Genomic DNA, 15,893 nt, shown 5'->3' with positions numbered 1-15,893 from the left:
AGAGAGATGATACTCTGCAGCTTTTTAAGAACATCGCTCAATTATCTGAATGATTCAGAGGGTTCACTGCTGACTCTGAAACCCTAGTGAATGACTCATGTTAAGAAAGAATTTGTTTTTCGTGTCCTTTGACTAACCCCAAATGTTTCACAGCTAACGAATTACTCGTATGTTTGGTAAATGTAGGGAAAAAGTAACTAATTTGTGCACAAGATGCCACAAACAATAGTGAAATGATTGAGCAATTAACTGGTTTTGTGGTGTTGGTCAAGTGATGAATCTTAAATTAAAATTCTCGGACAAAAACACAGATATAAAGATATTAATCACAGAGAGACACTAAATCTGTCAGTGGTGAGCCCCAAATGGACAGCAAAGTGATTGTAAGGTAGGTGTAAGCACATATGCATATTCATGATGATTACATTACAAGTCACTGTCCATCACCAATGCATTCAAGTTTTGCTCCTGTTTTCTCACCACATCTCCTTGAGGTGATGACATGTTGGAATGTGGTCCTATCTGGTGCCTTAGCCAAGTGGTTACATTGTACGTGTACTACTATCTTGACAGGGATCCATTAATTCAACAAAGATGAAATATTGAGCCTGAGAATTTTCTGATGGCTCAGTCTCCGTTCCACACTGAGCAGAAAGAAAATTTACCAACTACCTGACCAGAGGAGTTCCTGCTGCTTTCCATAACCTGGCATTCTTGGCTTAGTGACCCCTATCTACTGGATACTGACATCAAAGACAATCTCAAGTATTACATGACAACATGCCAAAACATATTCACAATAACCTATAACTAAACATCAAAAAGCTCCACGCTTGGATTTTGAAAGTTGGCATGCACCAGAACATTCCCATGTATCCAAATTCTTTTGAAACACATCTACTCACTTCCATTGAAACTTACTTCAGCGTAAGAGAGTAGAAATTTCATTTCCTGTGTTGATTGCAACCCCGCCCCACCCCACCTCCGCACCCTTTCAGTGTTTGTATTGGGCGCAGGAGCAAACTGAAAACTCTCTCTTTCAGAAAATAGTCGGCAATCGTGGGTTTAATGAGAAAGGTTCAAAATGAAATTATTTTACAACATTTCTGTTGAATTCATATACATCTAGTTCTGACAAGATGTAATTCCAATGGAGCCCAGTTGAATTTTGCTCTGCTCATTTGGAAAAGTTCAATCTGCCTTTGATCTCAAGTAGTCTGTTATTACGATTTGCTGTAGTAGGTAAACTGCTCGGTGCACCCATAAGTCATGTTATGTGCATATGCAGAAGTGGGAAAGGAGTTTAAAAGGACTGTTTTAATTCAGTGTGAATTGAAAATAAACCTCTGCATAATTCCAAACCTGAGCTCGTTTACTATTGGCAATTTTATAGAAGAATGTGTGAAACTGACATCTGAGAGTCATTAATATGAAGATATTGCTATAGACTACTCGTTGATCCATGTAGGTTACTTTCATTAAGAAGCAAGATTCTGCAAAACATTTGATTATTCCATGAAGAATCTTATAAACTACTGCCTAATATTTTAATTTCAGTGGAAATTGAATCACTATCAGAAGGTGGGTAGGTGGTAGCTTTAATGCATTGAATGTGCATGATCTGAAACAAAGAAGAGAATAGCATTTTTTTGAATGAATACAGTGCTACTGCTTGTGAGAAGCTAAAAAGGATTCAAAAGTGAGTCATCATTAGTGGTGTGGACAGAGGCTGAACCGCTTGAACAGAAGCTGTAATCACTTGTTTCAGAAGTGGAAAAACCAATGTAGAAATTCACTCAGAACAAAAGGAAGGCCTTTCAGGCATCAAGCATGAACCAGCTCTCTGCAAATTTGATCCCCCCTGAAGAAGCATTTTAGCTCCCATTGACCAGATTTGATACCAAGCTCTCAAGTAAAACAGATAAGTTTCAGCTGCAATCCAAAAATATCCAAGTTGGTTTCACAATTTATTTATACACTTAAAAAATACAGCATGCATTGCATGATTGAAATCACGATAAAATGTCTTTTACAATCTTTGTGGTCGAAACATAAATTAGTTGGATGTACTGCTGAAACAATAATAAAAGATAAGTTTCAATAGACGATGCAACATTTTTATTTCAATTAAGGCAAAAAGTACTGCGGATGATGGAAATTAAAATAAAAAGAAAACAGAATGCAGAAGAAACTCTGCAGGTTTGGCATAATTTGTGGAGAGAGTTCACATTTCATTTCTTCTTCAGAACTGAAAAGGTCTGGAAAATGTCACAGACAAAAAACAACTTTCTATCTCCTTTCAGTTTTGAAGGCAACTGGAAATGTTAACTCTTGTTTGTCTTCACAGATGCTGCCAAACACAGAGTTTCTCCAGCATTCTCGGTTTTTCTTTTGTCTCCTGTAATCACATTTGTGCTGGAGGGGAGGGTCCCTGGCCTTCACTGTGTTAACGGAGAAGGAGAAAGGGCTGGAAAGGAAAAAGGAGCTAGGATTCCAGTTCTATTGATTGAATGTCCCTATGGACTTTGGGTTGGTCTCTGAAACTTCGTATGGTCAAATTGCCTGATCACTTTCAACTAGGATCACTCGTGGAGAAATGGCATGATTTGGACACGACGACGACCAGAAGGCGAGTGAACCAGTCCCTCCAGGAGCGCAGAGTATACCCGGTACATGGGTGGGAATCACATTAGAAATCACTTCCTTTTAAACACATGAGCACAGAGAAATGCTCATTTGGAAATTTCCAAATAAAGAAAGGTCCGCTCATGTTGACATTGCTTATTTCCCACAGATTTCACGCAGTGGAATCCAATCTGAGAGCACCGCACAGCGATAAAGTACTCCTGATGACCGCTCTGAAATAATTAATGGTCGTAGTCAGATAAGTGGAAAAATACTCCCTTTTAGACTGGTTTTCACTGCAACAGATATGAAACAAATTGATGCTAACAATTCAGTAATACACTGGATATTCCTCCATTAAATACGTGCAGCCTTCGAAGTCTTGACTTTCACTTTAAAATAAATACTCTAAAAAGGTTGCCTGGCATCATACCAACAAAATGAAATACTCAAGGGAGACAGGGAAAATGAGCCACGCTCCCAAAATCCTCTCATGAACAAATGATGTTGCTAAATGTTTGAGAAAGCATTTGAAGAGCAACATTTCAAGAGAAGAAACTGAACATACAGGCAGATGCTGCCAATGTAAACACAAAGCCATTTGTTTATGGGAAGCTTGGGGCAGTGCAGGTTGTGTTAATGTAACAAATATGTAAATCTCAAAATGATTAACTACCTGACTGAATAAAACTCGGATCTCGACACACACACAATAGGTTACTGTGCTGTGGTAGTGTGATCACAGAATGCAGATCTGGGGAAGTCAATAAAACATTATTTACTGAGGAGAAATGTTAACATTCACAGAGTGGACAGTGCTCTCGTCTTGCTCATTTTGTATAGGAACCCAATTCCTATTACAGGAAATAATTTATTAATTTTTCAGGAAACTCATATTAAAGCTATTGATTTCAGAAAAAAAAATGCTATTACAAATGATCCATGAGAATATCATTTTGGATTTACAATGGAGACAGAGTACCCCATGAAGTAAACTTTTGTTAGGATTACAGCTTAGCCCTTGAAGTCCATTGAGCAAAAGCACCATTAGGCTGGAGAACTCCGATATTGGTCCCAGGTTGGAGTCTCTACATACTCCAACCTAGAGCACGGAGGCTGGTCTGAAAGGCAGCTTTAAGCCTCATCAACATTTTACACACAAGCTTTAGTCATTCATTGCACCTCCTCAGGAAGCCTGCGTAACTGAACGGCACAAATATTGGGCTACTTCTCTCACCAACCGTGGCCCAAAGGTGAAAACCTCAGGGCAGGGTATGGAATGTGACACTCGTTAGCAACTTCAGAGTCAAAGGAGAATGTGAAGGTTCTTGTAAAACTTGGCTTTGGTTGACAACTAATGAAAAATCCTGCGCAGACCAGAACTGTATAATAACTGGAACTGCAGCCACCTCAGATTGGAAAGTAATGTCAATAATGATGGTGCCGTTTAAAGGTCTGAAAGCATTAATTAAAACAGAAATAGCTGGAGAAACTCAGTGGATCTAGCAGCACTGTGGAGAGAGAAAAACAACATTATGATTTCACATCTGAGACGTCTCTTCTTCAAAGCTGAGAGAGGCTGGAACACGGTGGTGTTTACAGTGTTGACAATGAGGGAGGAGCAGCAAGTGGAACAGCTGACAAAGATACTCACAGCAAAAGTAAAAAAGGGAAAATAAAAGAGCTGCAAAATGCTAGAAATCTGAAACAAAAACAGAAATAGCTGGGGGAAATTTAGCCGTTCTGGCAGCATCAGTGATGAGAAAGCACAGTCGGCATTTTGGGGCCAGTGACCTCACAGATGCTGCCAGACTTGCAGAATTTCTGCTTCTGTTGTAAAAGATAAAGGGACAACTAATGGTGGTAAAGGAGTGATAGCGGTGTAAATTAAGTTCAAATGATTAAGGGAAAAAAAAAGAGTAAATGGATCCACTCTGCTGAGAGCAAAGACAAGAGACAAACAAGACCCAGCCAGTGTGGGGCGTGGGTGTTTCAGAAGATACTTGGAAGACAGATCACGAACTCAATCCATGGAACTTGATGTTGAGTTCTAAAGGCTGTAGAATGCCTAAGCAGAAAAAGGGAAAATAACTCCAATTGGAGTTAAGCTTCATTGGAAGCCTTTAGTGGGCTCAAGGATGAAAACGTAAGTATGGGAGCAAGATGGTGTATCAAAATGGCATACAGGTTGTAATTACTCTAATGGACAACTTACATGCAAGATGGTGCCAGATATTATCAACTCCTTGCGAGCTCCTGCATGCAGATCTAAGTTTCCTATTCCTATAATTGTTCTACACTCTAAACTTAATAGCATAGTTATTAGTCATTTTTAAAAAGTATGTTATATCTAGACTCACAGGTTTGAAGCTCCTCCGATCCTCAAAGCCAGCTTAGTGGATGAAGGCAGCAGACCACATGGTGTCCACGATCCATCTGACCACCCCAGAAAAAGGCCAGGCCAGCCGGAGGCAGCCTACATGAGCCCCAGGCTTGGGGCCTGCCGGAAAATGGAGGGACCTGAGAGACCTGCCCCAGGAAGGAGAACTGACACGAAATGTTCGCGACTCTATAAGACGCCTGCCTAACATGAAATTTATCATAACTGATTAGATTAGATTAGATTAGATTACTTACAGTGTGGAAACAGGCCCTTCGGCCCAACAAGTCCACACCGCCCCGCCGAAGCGCAACCCACCCATACCCCTACATTTACCCCTTACCTAACACTACGGGCAATTTAGCATGGCCAATTCACCTGACCTGCACATCTTTGGACTGTGGGAGGAAACCGGAGCACCCGGAGGAAACCCACGCAGACACGGGGAGAACGTGCAAACTCCACACAGTCAGTCGCCTGAGGCGGGAATTGAACCCGGGTCTCTGGCGCTGCGAGGCAGCAGTGCTAACCACTGTGCCACCGTGCCGCCCATAACGTACCAGGACAGCAGCCCAAACACTTCTGCAAAAACGTGGCTGGATGTGGAGCAGCAAATCGGCAGCAAGTGAAACCAAGTACTTCTCCAGAGGGTCCTAAGTAAACTCCCTCTGGTACAAAACGACACAGTAAATTACCTGCTACACTGGGTCCTAAGCAGACCCTCTGCAAAAATACACTAAACTGCAAACTACCTGCTCCACAGGATCCTAGGAAGGATTACTTAACTGGAAGCAGTTAGAATCCACTCAACCAGACTACTGGGCCACTCAAATGTAAGAAAGCTGTGAGGAAGCGGGGTAAGTGTGCCAGCCTGCTAGTAAGAGTGAAACTATGCAGTTTCAAGATCCCACCCCCCCCCCCCCCCCCTCCCCTTCCTAGCTTACTCCTAGTAAATGTACAATCTCTGGGGAACAAGATGGACAAACTCAGATTACAGCTCAGCTTCCAGCGTGAACTGCGGGTCTGCTGTGCACTCTGCTTCACAGAAACCTGGCTCAACCCATCCATTTCCGAATGCGCACTTCAGGCTGATGGTTTTTCTATCCATCGTATGGACCGGACAGCGTCCTCAGGTAAGGCAAAGGGTGGAGGGATTTGTTTTTAAATCACGAACTTGTGGTGCATGGACAGTGCCACCCTGGACAGTCATTGCTCTCCAAACCTTGAATTCTTCACCATCAAATGCTGCCCCTTCTATCTACAACAGGTATACTAACTCTGCTATACTAGCTGCTGCGTACATACAGTCACAAGCAAAGGTTCAGAAAGCTCTGGATGTGCTGTACTTCACCACTAACACCCTGGAGACAGAACACCCTGAGAACCTGTTTATTGTAACTGATGACTTCAATCAATCCAATCTAAGGAAGGTGTTGCCCAAGTACCAGCAGAACATTAACTGCCCTCCCAGGGGCCCGAACATTTTAGAGCACTGCTTCACCACTGTGAATGATGCATATCACTCCATCCCCGCCCTCATTTCGGAACTCCAACCACAATGCAGAGTTTCTTTGCCCTGCTAACAGGCAAAAGCTCAAGCAGGAGATCTCCTCGCGGATACAGGTCCAGTGATGGTCGGAGGAGGCAGAGGATCAACTCCGGTGCTGTCTGGAATCAGCTGATGGGGCCATGTTCAAACAGTCCACATGTACCTTGGAAGAGTACGCCATCAACGTCACAGACTTTATCAGCAAGTTTGTGGAAGACTGCATACTGAGGAAGTCAATCTGGGGTGTTGCCCAACAGGAAACCCTGGATGAATCAGGACATACAGAACCTGCTAAAAACCAGATGCGAGGCCTTCAGATCAGGAGACCCACTCAAATATAAGGAATCTAAGTATGACCTTCGCAGATCCATTAAGACAGCCAATGACAAATACCGATCCAAACTAGAGACCCAGACAGACACCCGGGGACTATGGCAAGGACTGAAAGACATCACATGTTCTAAAAAGAGACAGTGCAAGATAGCAGATGATGACAATTCCCTCCCAGATCATCTCAACGCCTTCTATACTCGCTTTGAGCAGAATTTTGGCAGAGAGGTAACACCTATTCCGACAAGTCCTGACGAACCTATTCCAATAGTCACTGCATCAGAGGTCAGATCAGTTTTCTTTCGTGTGAATTCAAGGAAAGCAAAGGGACCAGACGGAGTACCAGGCCATCCACTCAGAGCATGTGCAGATCAACTGGCAGAGGTCTTCTCTGACATCTTCAATCTCTCCCTGCCTGTTTCAAGAGGGCCAACATCATCCCTGTGCCTAACAAGGCTCACACAGCATGTATCAATGTCTACCACCCAGTGGTCATGAAGTGCTTTGAAAGGCTGGTCATGGCATTAATCAATTCCAGCCTCCCCACTACTCCTGACCCACTCCAATTTGCCTATCGGACCAACAGGTCCATGTCAGATGTCACATCACTTGACCTTCACTTCTCCTGAGAACATCTTGACACAAAGAACAGCTATGTAAGAATCCTACTCATTGACTACAGTTCAGCCTTCAACACTATTATCCCCTCGAAACTGATTACTAAACTTAGTGATCTCTGACTAAGCCCCACTCTCTGCAACTGGATCCTTAGTTACTTGAACCACAGGCCAAAATCAGTGAAGATTGGGGACAATTTTTCATCCTCACCAGCTCTCAACACTGGAGCCCTCAGGGCTGTGTACTCAGCCCTCTATTGTACACCCATGACTGCGTTGCCAATTACCAGACTAATGCCATTAACAAGTTTGCAGATGACACCACCATAGTTGGTCAAATCTCAGATGGCAACGAAACAGACTACAGACGGGAGGTGGAAGACCTGGAAAAATGGTGCACTGAGAACAACCTATCTCTCAATGTCGGCAAAACCAAGGAACATAGATTAGATTCCCTACAAAAGAGAATAGTATTGACTTTCGGCGGGATGTTACTCATGCCCCCTACACATTAACAGCACAGAGGTGGAACAAGTGGAGAGTGTCAAGCTCCTGGGACTAGTCATCCAGAACAAGCTTTCTTGGACTCTTCATATGGATGTATTGGTTACAAAGCCCAACAACGTCTCTTCTTCCTCGGGCAGCTCAGGAAATTTTGCATAATGGCGCATACCCTTGCCAACATTTATAGGTGCACCATCAAGAGCATTCTGTCTGGATGTATCACTACCTGGTTTGGCAACTGTATCATTCAAGCTCAGAGACGGTTACAGAGAGTGGTGAGCTTGGCCCAGACAATCACAAAGGCCAACCTCCCATCTATAGAATCCATCTACCAGGCCCACTGTTAAGGAAAGGCCGCCAGCATTCTGAAAGATCCATCCTACTCTGGCAATGTTTTTTGACGATCTCTATCATCGGGGAGAAGGTAGAGAAGCCTGAACACACACCAGCCGGTTTCACAACAGTTTCTATCCTACTGTTAGAATACTGAATGGACTCTCAAAAACTCTTAGCATTCACCTGTACCTGTGTTTTAGTTTTTGCCGCTGTTTACCTATTATTTACTTATCCATGCTACTTAACGCTGATCTGCCTGTATTGCTTGCAAGACAAAGCTTTTCACTGTGCCTCGGTACACATGACAATAAATTCAATTGAATTGAATGCAGAAGTGTTCTGCAAAAACGGTTACCCAACCTGTTTTTGGTTGCACTGGAGTCCACTGCCAACTAATCAGCACTCTCTTCTCATACAGTATAAATGTGGCTTTCCTTTAGTCTTTCTTATAAATTATCCAGATGTGTGCAATATGAAAAGATTTAAGTGCATTTGATCTCGCTCATCAGTGATTTTGTTTCCCTTCAGATGCACAACATGGTCAAGCGAACAGAGCGCAAATAGATTCTTTCCCAAATTCTTGTCCCCCTGTCCTCATTGCAGCAGATTGCAGCCTTCCCAAAAACAGAGTCATTAAGTACTATTTCTGAATGAATCTCAATGGCACAAAGGAGAGCTATCACCATTTTCTAAAGACTAGATGTTACCGCAGAACCTGACTTGCCAAGTTAGATGAAAAGGCGAAAGTGGGTACTACAGATGCTGGAGATTAGAGTCCTGCTGGAAAAGACAACAGGTCAGGCAGCATCTGAGGAGCAGGAAAATCATTTATGCAAAAGCCCTTCATCAGGAAAGGGCTTTCCTGATGAAGGGCTTTTGCCCAAAACGTCGATTTTTTTGCTCCTTGGATGTTGCCTGACCTGCTGTGCTTTTCCAGCAGGACTCTAATCTTGAAGATAGATGAAAAGTCAATGGAATTTGAGCTAATTAAAAGAAAAAAGTTTTAGACATGATCAGAAATTCTGTATGACATTCAGCAGAAACTTCTGAAAGTTGAAGAACTGGCACTTGATCAACAGTAGACACACACCCACTGCTCAGTAACATGGCAAAAGTCTATTATAAGAATTGGGGAACCATTTTAAACTCAAAATTGATTACAGACATGAAATATATTTGTGGCTTTGGTTTTAAAAAATTACTTATTGCACTTCTCACATCACAATCGCCATTGGAGGGAGATCAGTAGAACAACAAAAGAGGAAGTCAAACATTTCGGTACATTCAAATCACTGTATTTACCCGAGCTTCATGTCCAATCAGCTCTTTGCATTCATCACATGTATTTGCAAACAGGGTGTCATAGCAAGGGATACAGTAAGGGCTGTCTTCAGAGAGGATGTATTTCCTGCCGTATAGAGATTCTTTGCAGTTGTCGCAGTCAAAGCGCTCACTCATCTTCTATGGACAGCTGTTGCTGTGAATAGAAACGAAGGAAAATTTTTAACTCAACATAATTGTCAAGTGTAATAACTCACATTTGTTGATTTCAAATATATCACTGTTGGTAGAAATCATGTTGCTCTGTTTCAAACTGGCAAAAATTATGGAAGAGCAATGGGACACTAATGTATGAGGCCCCCTCCTCCCTCAGCCCCTTCATGAATTGGGAGTTCTGAGGGAAGCTATGGAGCAGCTGCTATTTATTGGTCCCATTTCCTCCTCCTCTTTCTAACTAATGCTGGTGTATCATTCAGCAGGCAGCTTGCCAAAGTGCTCATTCATCATGGGTGAATCCAGACGGAGTCTTGACAGCCTATTCACCCGTGAAGGATCGCAGCAAGGAGTCTGGTTCTGTACTACACTGATGCCCATGCCTTCATCTTTCCACAAGAATCACTGCATAAGAACAAAGGGGCAGAAACTTTGGCTTTTCTCCCTACTTGATACAGCATCAATGGAACCTATTGGAGTGTAGAGTTATTGCAGCCAACATCTACCAATTCAACTGAAATAGGGATCAAACCTTGGGCCATACTGGTTCTGCACTGCTCAGTATTTTACAACAACCATCTGGGCAGATGCCAACTGTTACTGAGACAGCTTAGCATAAGCGGCACTTTTTAAAAAAATAGATATGGTTTTGTTCCTCATTTCCCCAGTCTGGAGACCATTTTAACTTTTTGAGAATCTTACCTTTTCCTCTCTGGTTTCTAGATAACTAACCAGAAGTCAAGTTTCAGTGAGCAATGGAATGATAAAGTTGGCAACATCCAATTGAAGTGGCTACCTCACTCAATATTGAGGTGTTGATTCAAATAAAAAGTTGAGAAAGTTAAAGGTGTGAATAAGATTGCTGAGACTATCTGGCAATTCAGTCAAACATAACTTTAAATCTCATTACAATAGTGCTGATCATTACTGTTAAAAACAACCTAGTCCCCGAGGGAGTATTCTGCTGACATTTCTCCAAATATGAAGTTATAATAAATAGTCAAAAGTACAAAGGGATTCTGAAAATCTATTAAAGGGCTTCCTAATGAATTGGAACAACCTGTAAAGGAATTCCATCACTGTTACTGTATATTTTAAGACCTCATTTACTATATCATTAATAGTATCATGTCTTCTGTTCTCACAATTTGGAAATATTCACACTTTAGACTTAAAATATTGGAACCACATTCTTACTACTGTCCATGTAGTTGATGGACAAATAGATTGATAGTGTTAGCTGTAATACATGGTATTCTGGGATGTACATTCACATAGAAATTAGTTCCTAGTTCCTTACAAACTCCAACAAATAGATTATAGTGGAGTCAAATACAACTTAGCCAATTAAAGTTAATCTTGAAAAAACACACCAAAAAAAAAACACATTTTAATAATGAAGTGTAAAATTGCTGTGCGCCATATAATTTCTTTACTTTAATTTATTTTTGAAACTTTCGGTGTATGTAAGCACTACTTCAAGTTTTTACTGTTGAAAAAGCATGCAAGATACAAACTATTACAAACACCACATTCTGAACTGTAGCATTCTTAAGAAAAATAAGTTGCGATTAAGTTAACTTATATGGTTTCCAGATCCCTAAAAATCTGCATGAGAAAATGAAAAGAAAAACAAATTAAGACTCACTAGTAACGATTCCAATAAGTATCCACAGCTACCAGCAGGATTAGTACTGACAGGCTAAAGGTACACAGCACTCTCCATTACTCTCACACCAAATGCCACACTTAACAAACTCGTTTAGGCAGGAAGATGACTTATCACAAGAATATGTAACACATGGGCTATTAAGGCAGCATGCTGTTAATTTGAATCTCCATCTCACCACATCTACGCAAACCCCTGCAGCTCAATGATGGGGAAAAAAAGAAATGTCTATTAGTACTGACAGATAGATTAAAAACTGGAGAAAAAGCAAAAGCTGCCTGTATTAAACTGTCAGTTAAGTAAAAATATGAAAACAGCTGAAAGCCAGAAGTGACAGCATTTAACTGGTGAAAAGATCCATCAGGTGTCATTAACAGAACTGACAATCCCTGTCCTGTTCTGATCTTGAATGCAAGATGTATTATTTGTGGACCTTTTACTAATGAAGAAAGCATCAACCCAACAAACACATCACAAAAAGCAAGAAACACATTACATTCTTATTACATTGTGTACTAGCTACAGCCATAATAGTGTAGTAAAGTAGTATGTTCCCACATGTACACATGTTGCGTAACTGTTCCTTGAGTGTAACATCGGAGGTTTGGTTCACTGAAAGAATTAAACCTGCATTAACTTGTCACTTTGAATATGTTTCATTCCATTCACCACATGGTGGCTGAAACCAATTACTTACTTAATTGAGTACATCTAGTTAATGAAACATGCAAGTGCTTAATTTCAGCTGTTTACTCATTTTTACTGAGCTTTATACTGTTGCTATATCAACAGGCTGCAGTTAGATATTGGCACAATGGTAGCATCCATATCTCTTGAGATAGAAGCTTCTGGTTTAACCCATGTCAGGACTTGTTGATTCAGAAAGATGTATTTATATGTGGCCTAGAGATTAATTGCTAGCTTGTAAATTCTTCCTTTATGTCTGATGCCAGGTGTTAAAAGAGTGGGAGAGTTTCCGGGTCAGCCATCCTGAAGGCAGCAATGACAAACCATTGCTATATTTTACCCCACAGCAGGGACCAATTCAACAGAAGCCCAAGCCCCAACATTCAGAAACAAAGATGGGAAAAATGTTAGACTATTGTCACCACCTCTGACTTGGATTATGTGGGTCTGGCAGCTAACACTAGTTCTGGAACTTCTGAACTTTTGTGTTAACATTCAGTCAGTGAGAAACTTACCTCTTTAGTCTTCAGGAGTCTGAAGAATACTCCTGCTTTTTGGGCTAGCTGCCTCATTTTTTAAGTATACAGGTAATTTTATCCACAATAGAATCATTCATAATTCGGCTTTTCCAATTGTTCAGCAGCCTGTAAGTCTTGGGCGCAAGTTGGCAAAGAGAAAGCCTAGTAATTGCCAAGTCTGTATGCTGGTATTGTTGGAATTTAACCAGCTGAAAGCTTGAGGCATACCATTTCAAAACACTAACAAACTTGCCATGACTACCCTACTTCTATGCAGTGCTATCTGGAACTTGGTGAGATTTCCAGTTCCTGGTGAAATGTCAGCCTGCACTTCAAGAGTTAAATTTGTGAAATTTATGCCAACTAGATTGGTATTCCCTGCAATTGAGAAGATTAAGGGTTAATTTGGCTGATATTTTACAAATAGGATTTCATGGACTAGATAGAGAGAAAATATTTCTGCTCTTTGGACAGTCTTGAAACAGGAGATACAATCTGGAAATAAGAGTAAAATTCAGCATTATTTCTACACAAAAAAAAAGTGTGGTAGAAATTTAAAGCTCTCTTCTCCAGCAGCGTTTGCTACTAAATCCACTGCTAATTTCAATCTGAGGTTGGTAGATTTTTGTTGACCAAAAGTATTTATTTGTTGAAGCACAATTAGGTATGTGGAGTTAAGTTACAAATTCACCATGTTTTATTGCCTATTACTGTTCCTGTTCAAAAGATCATAGTGTAAGCCCAGATGTGTTTACCAAAGATATTATAGACCTTCTCAGCTCAGGTAAACATTTACTGGTATAACAAAAAAACTCCTTTGTTCCAAATTCTAATTGCCAGGCATTCTACTTGGAGAGACCTTGACCCCAAAGACCTTTCCCAGTAAGGAAGGCTGTGAGTCATTGCCGGATAATAATAATACACATTGTGGGTGTGAATGATTGTACTGTTAATGGCTCTTTGAATGTTCCTATCAAATGGTTCCATTCCCCTGTACTTTCCCCATAACCCTGCACTGCCCCTTCAAAATTTGGTTCTTTTGAAAGTTAGCTATTATCCTTGAAACTCTGCATTCCAAATTGTAACAATTCATAGGAAGACATCTTTTCACATCTCCCCTCTGGTAGTTTGCTAGTTAACCTAAATTTATGTCCTCTGGTTACTGGCTCTCCGGCTAGTAGAAATATTTTCCCTCTTATTTACTCTCTAAGATCTTACGGACTCCAGATTTACACCTCAACTTTAAAGGTCATAGCAATGCTACAGAGAAGCATATACTAAGCAAAAAGAAAAGTGAACACATTTCGATTCAATGTCAAGTTTTGATTTGCCTGCATTGATCTAGTCAGACACAACACAGATGGACTATTACAATTGCCTCAGTAACTCGGAGTTTGGGAGTGAGACCAAAAAGCAGCCAACCTGTCCCCTTCTGACCATCATCCAATGACCCCTGTTGAAAGCCAAGCTGAAATAGTACAAACATCGTCTGTGACTTTCGCCAAGATCACCATCTTGGCTCAAATATGATTACCCCATAAGGCGACCAAAGTGTTTCTGTCACACACTACAGCCTTCACAAACCCAAAGTTATATTCTTCCCGACTTATCAACTTACAATAACCAAATGTTATTCTGAAAGCTTAGTCTAAGAGTCACGGCTGATTCCAGTAGACAGCTTTAGCTAACAAAATGTTTGTATTTGTTATGTGACAGACAACTGCTTTATTGCTGTTAAATCTTCCAGCTGTTGTTTTAAAAGACCAAACCTTTGGAAGAAAGATACCATTATTTGCAAACTGCAAGCAGAAGGAAGTTTGGATTTACAGATGGCAAAGCTTCTGTCCTGTCTAAAATGTAAATCAGCTCCACATGTAACTAATGACTCATCTCAAGAAAAACATTTTGAATGACAACAATTAATAAAGTAGGATAATCTGTGTCATTTCAATGACTTATTGCAATCTAATCCCAGTATTGAAACAGAACCAGAGAAAATTGGAAGAGTATTTTGTCGCTTGATTACAATTTGAGTTTACCTTTATTAGTATCAGTAAGAACAAACCAGTTGGGAATTCCAATTTACATAATTCAAAAGTGGCACATGTTGTGAGCTACAATGCAGTTTTTGGAAAGAGGAGACTTAGGTAGCAGTAAACCAGTCCCACGCCAATTATCCTATCATTTGACAGCATTGCCAACAGAGGCGACACAACAGCCATAACTTTTGGAACTTACAAAGAGTATCAGATTTACCATGTTTCCCTCATAATACTAAGGATGCAGAACCTGTTCCATGACCCCAACCAGATGAATGAATACCTGAAGTAAATAATTTTCTTTAGGGATGGACTCCTTGGCCATTAACATCTGATGACCTGCTATGTGATTATCCTTCTTCCTTCTCCCCTGAGGCTCTGAAGTTTTTTTTTAACATTCCCAACAGTGTGGAAACAGGCCATTCAGCCCAACAAGTCCACATTGACCCTCCAAAGAGGAACCCACCCAGTCTGTTTCCCTCTGACTAATGCACCTAACACTATGGGCAATTTAGCAGGGCCAATTCACCTGACCTACACATCTTTGGACTGTGGGAGGAAACCGGAGCACCCAGAGGAAACCCACGCAGACACGGGGAGAATGTGCAAACTCCACACAGACAGTCACCCAAGGCTGGAATCAAACCTGGGACCCGGGGAATGTGAGGCAGCAGTGCTAACCACTGAGCCACCGTGCCACCCCAGCACAGGGAAAGCTCCATCTTCTATTTTGTATCAAATTAAAAAAAACTTCATTCACTTCAATAAGTAGATGAATATCTAGGTGGCACAGGTTTAGAAAAGCATTCACATCAGAACTTAAATTGATAGGATGAAAATGTCTCTTTTCTGCTGCCTGTCAAAGGTTGGGCTTCATGTTCTTGTCCTTTAGATGCTTAGCTTCAGATTCTGCACTGTTGGGAAACAGGAAGTCTACACTGCCATGCCGAATTGCAGGCACCATACATTGCCAGTTTGAAAAGTATTCTACTACTAACATTTTTCAGAACGTATCTTTCTCTCCTTAACCTCTCCTCCATAAAAGGTACCAAGATTTTGGTGATACACTGGGGCTTTTGTGTTACTGTTGATTGTAAACTTAAACATTTTGGGGTGAAACTTGTAATTTGCGAAACTTGTAATTT

General features: G+C 41.0%; 1 protein-coding gene across 2 annotated transcripts in view; it reads right to left on the bottom strand.

Moving 5' to 3' along the window:
• Positions 1–15,893, bottom strand: part of fhl3a (four and a half LIM domains 3a) — a 114,497-nt gene that overhangs the window by 21,228 nt on the left and 77,376 nt on the right. For both annotated transcript variants that reach the window (XM_043717823.2, XM_087976873.1), the window contains one exon: positions 9,644–9,818. In XM_043717823.2, coding sequence (XP_043573758.1) covers positions 9,644–9,799 — 156 coding nt within the window. In that variant the 5' untranslated portion in view covers positions 9,800–9,818. The remainder of the gene's footprint in view (positions 1–9,643; positions 9,819–15,893) is intronic.

The sequence above is a fragment of the Chiloscyllium plagiosum genome, unplaced genomic scaffold (genome assembly GCF_037043375.1).
Source record: "Chiloscyllium plagiosum isolate Xiang-an unplaced genomic scaffold, Cpla_swu_hap1 HiC_scaffold_30, whole genome shotgun sequence".
Classification (NCBI taxonomy): Eukaryota; Metazoa; Chordata; class Chondrichthyes; order Orectolobiformes; family Hemiscylliidae; genus Chiloscyllium; species Chiloscyllium plagiosum.
This window is presented reverse-complemented; position numbering and strand designations above follow the sequence as displayed.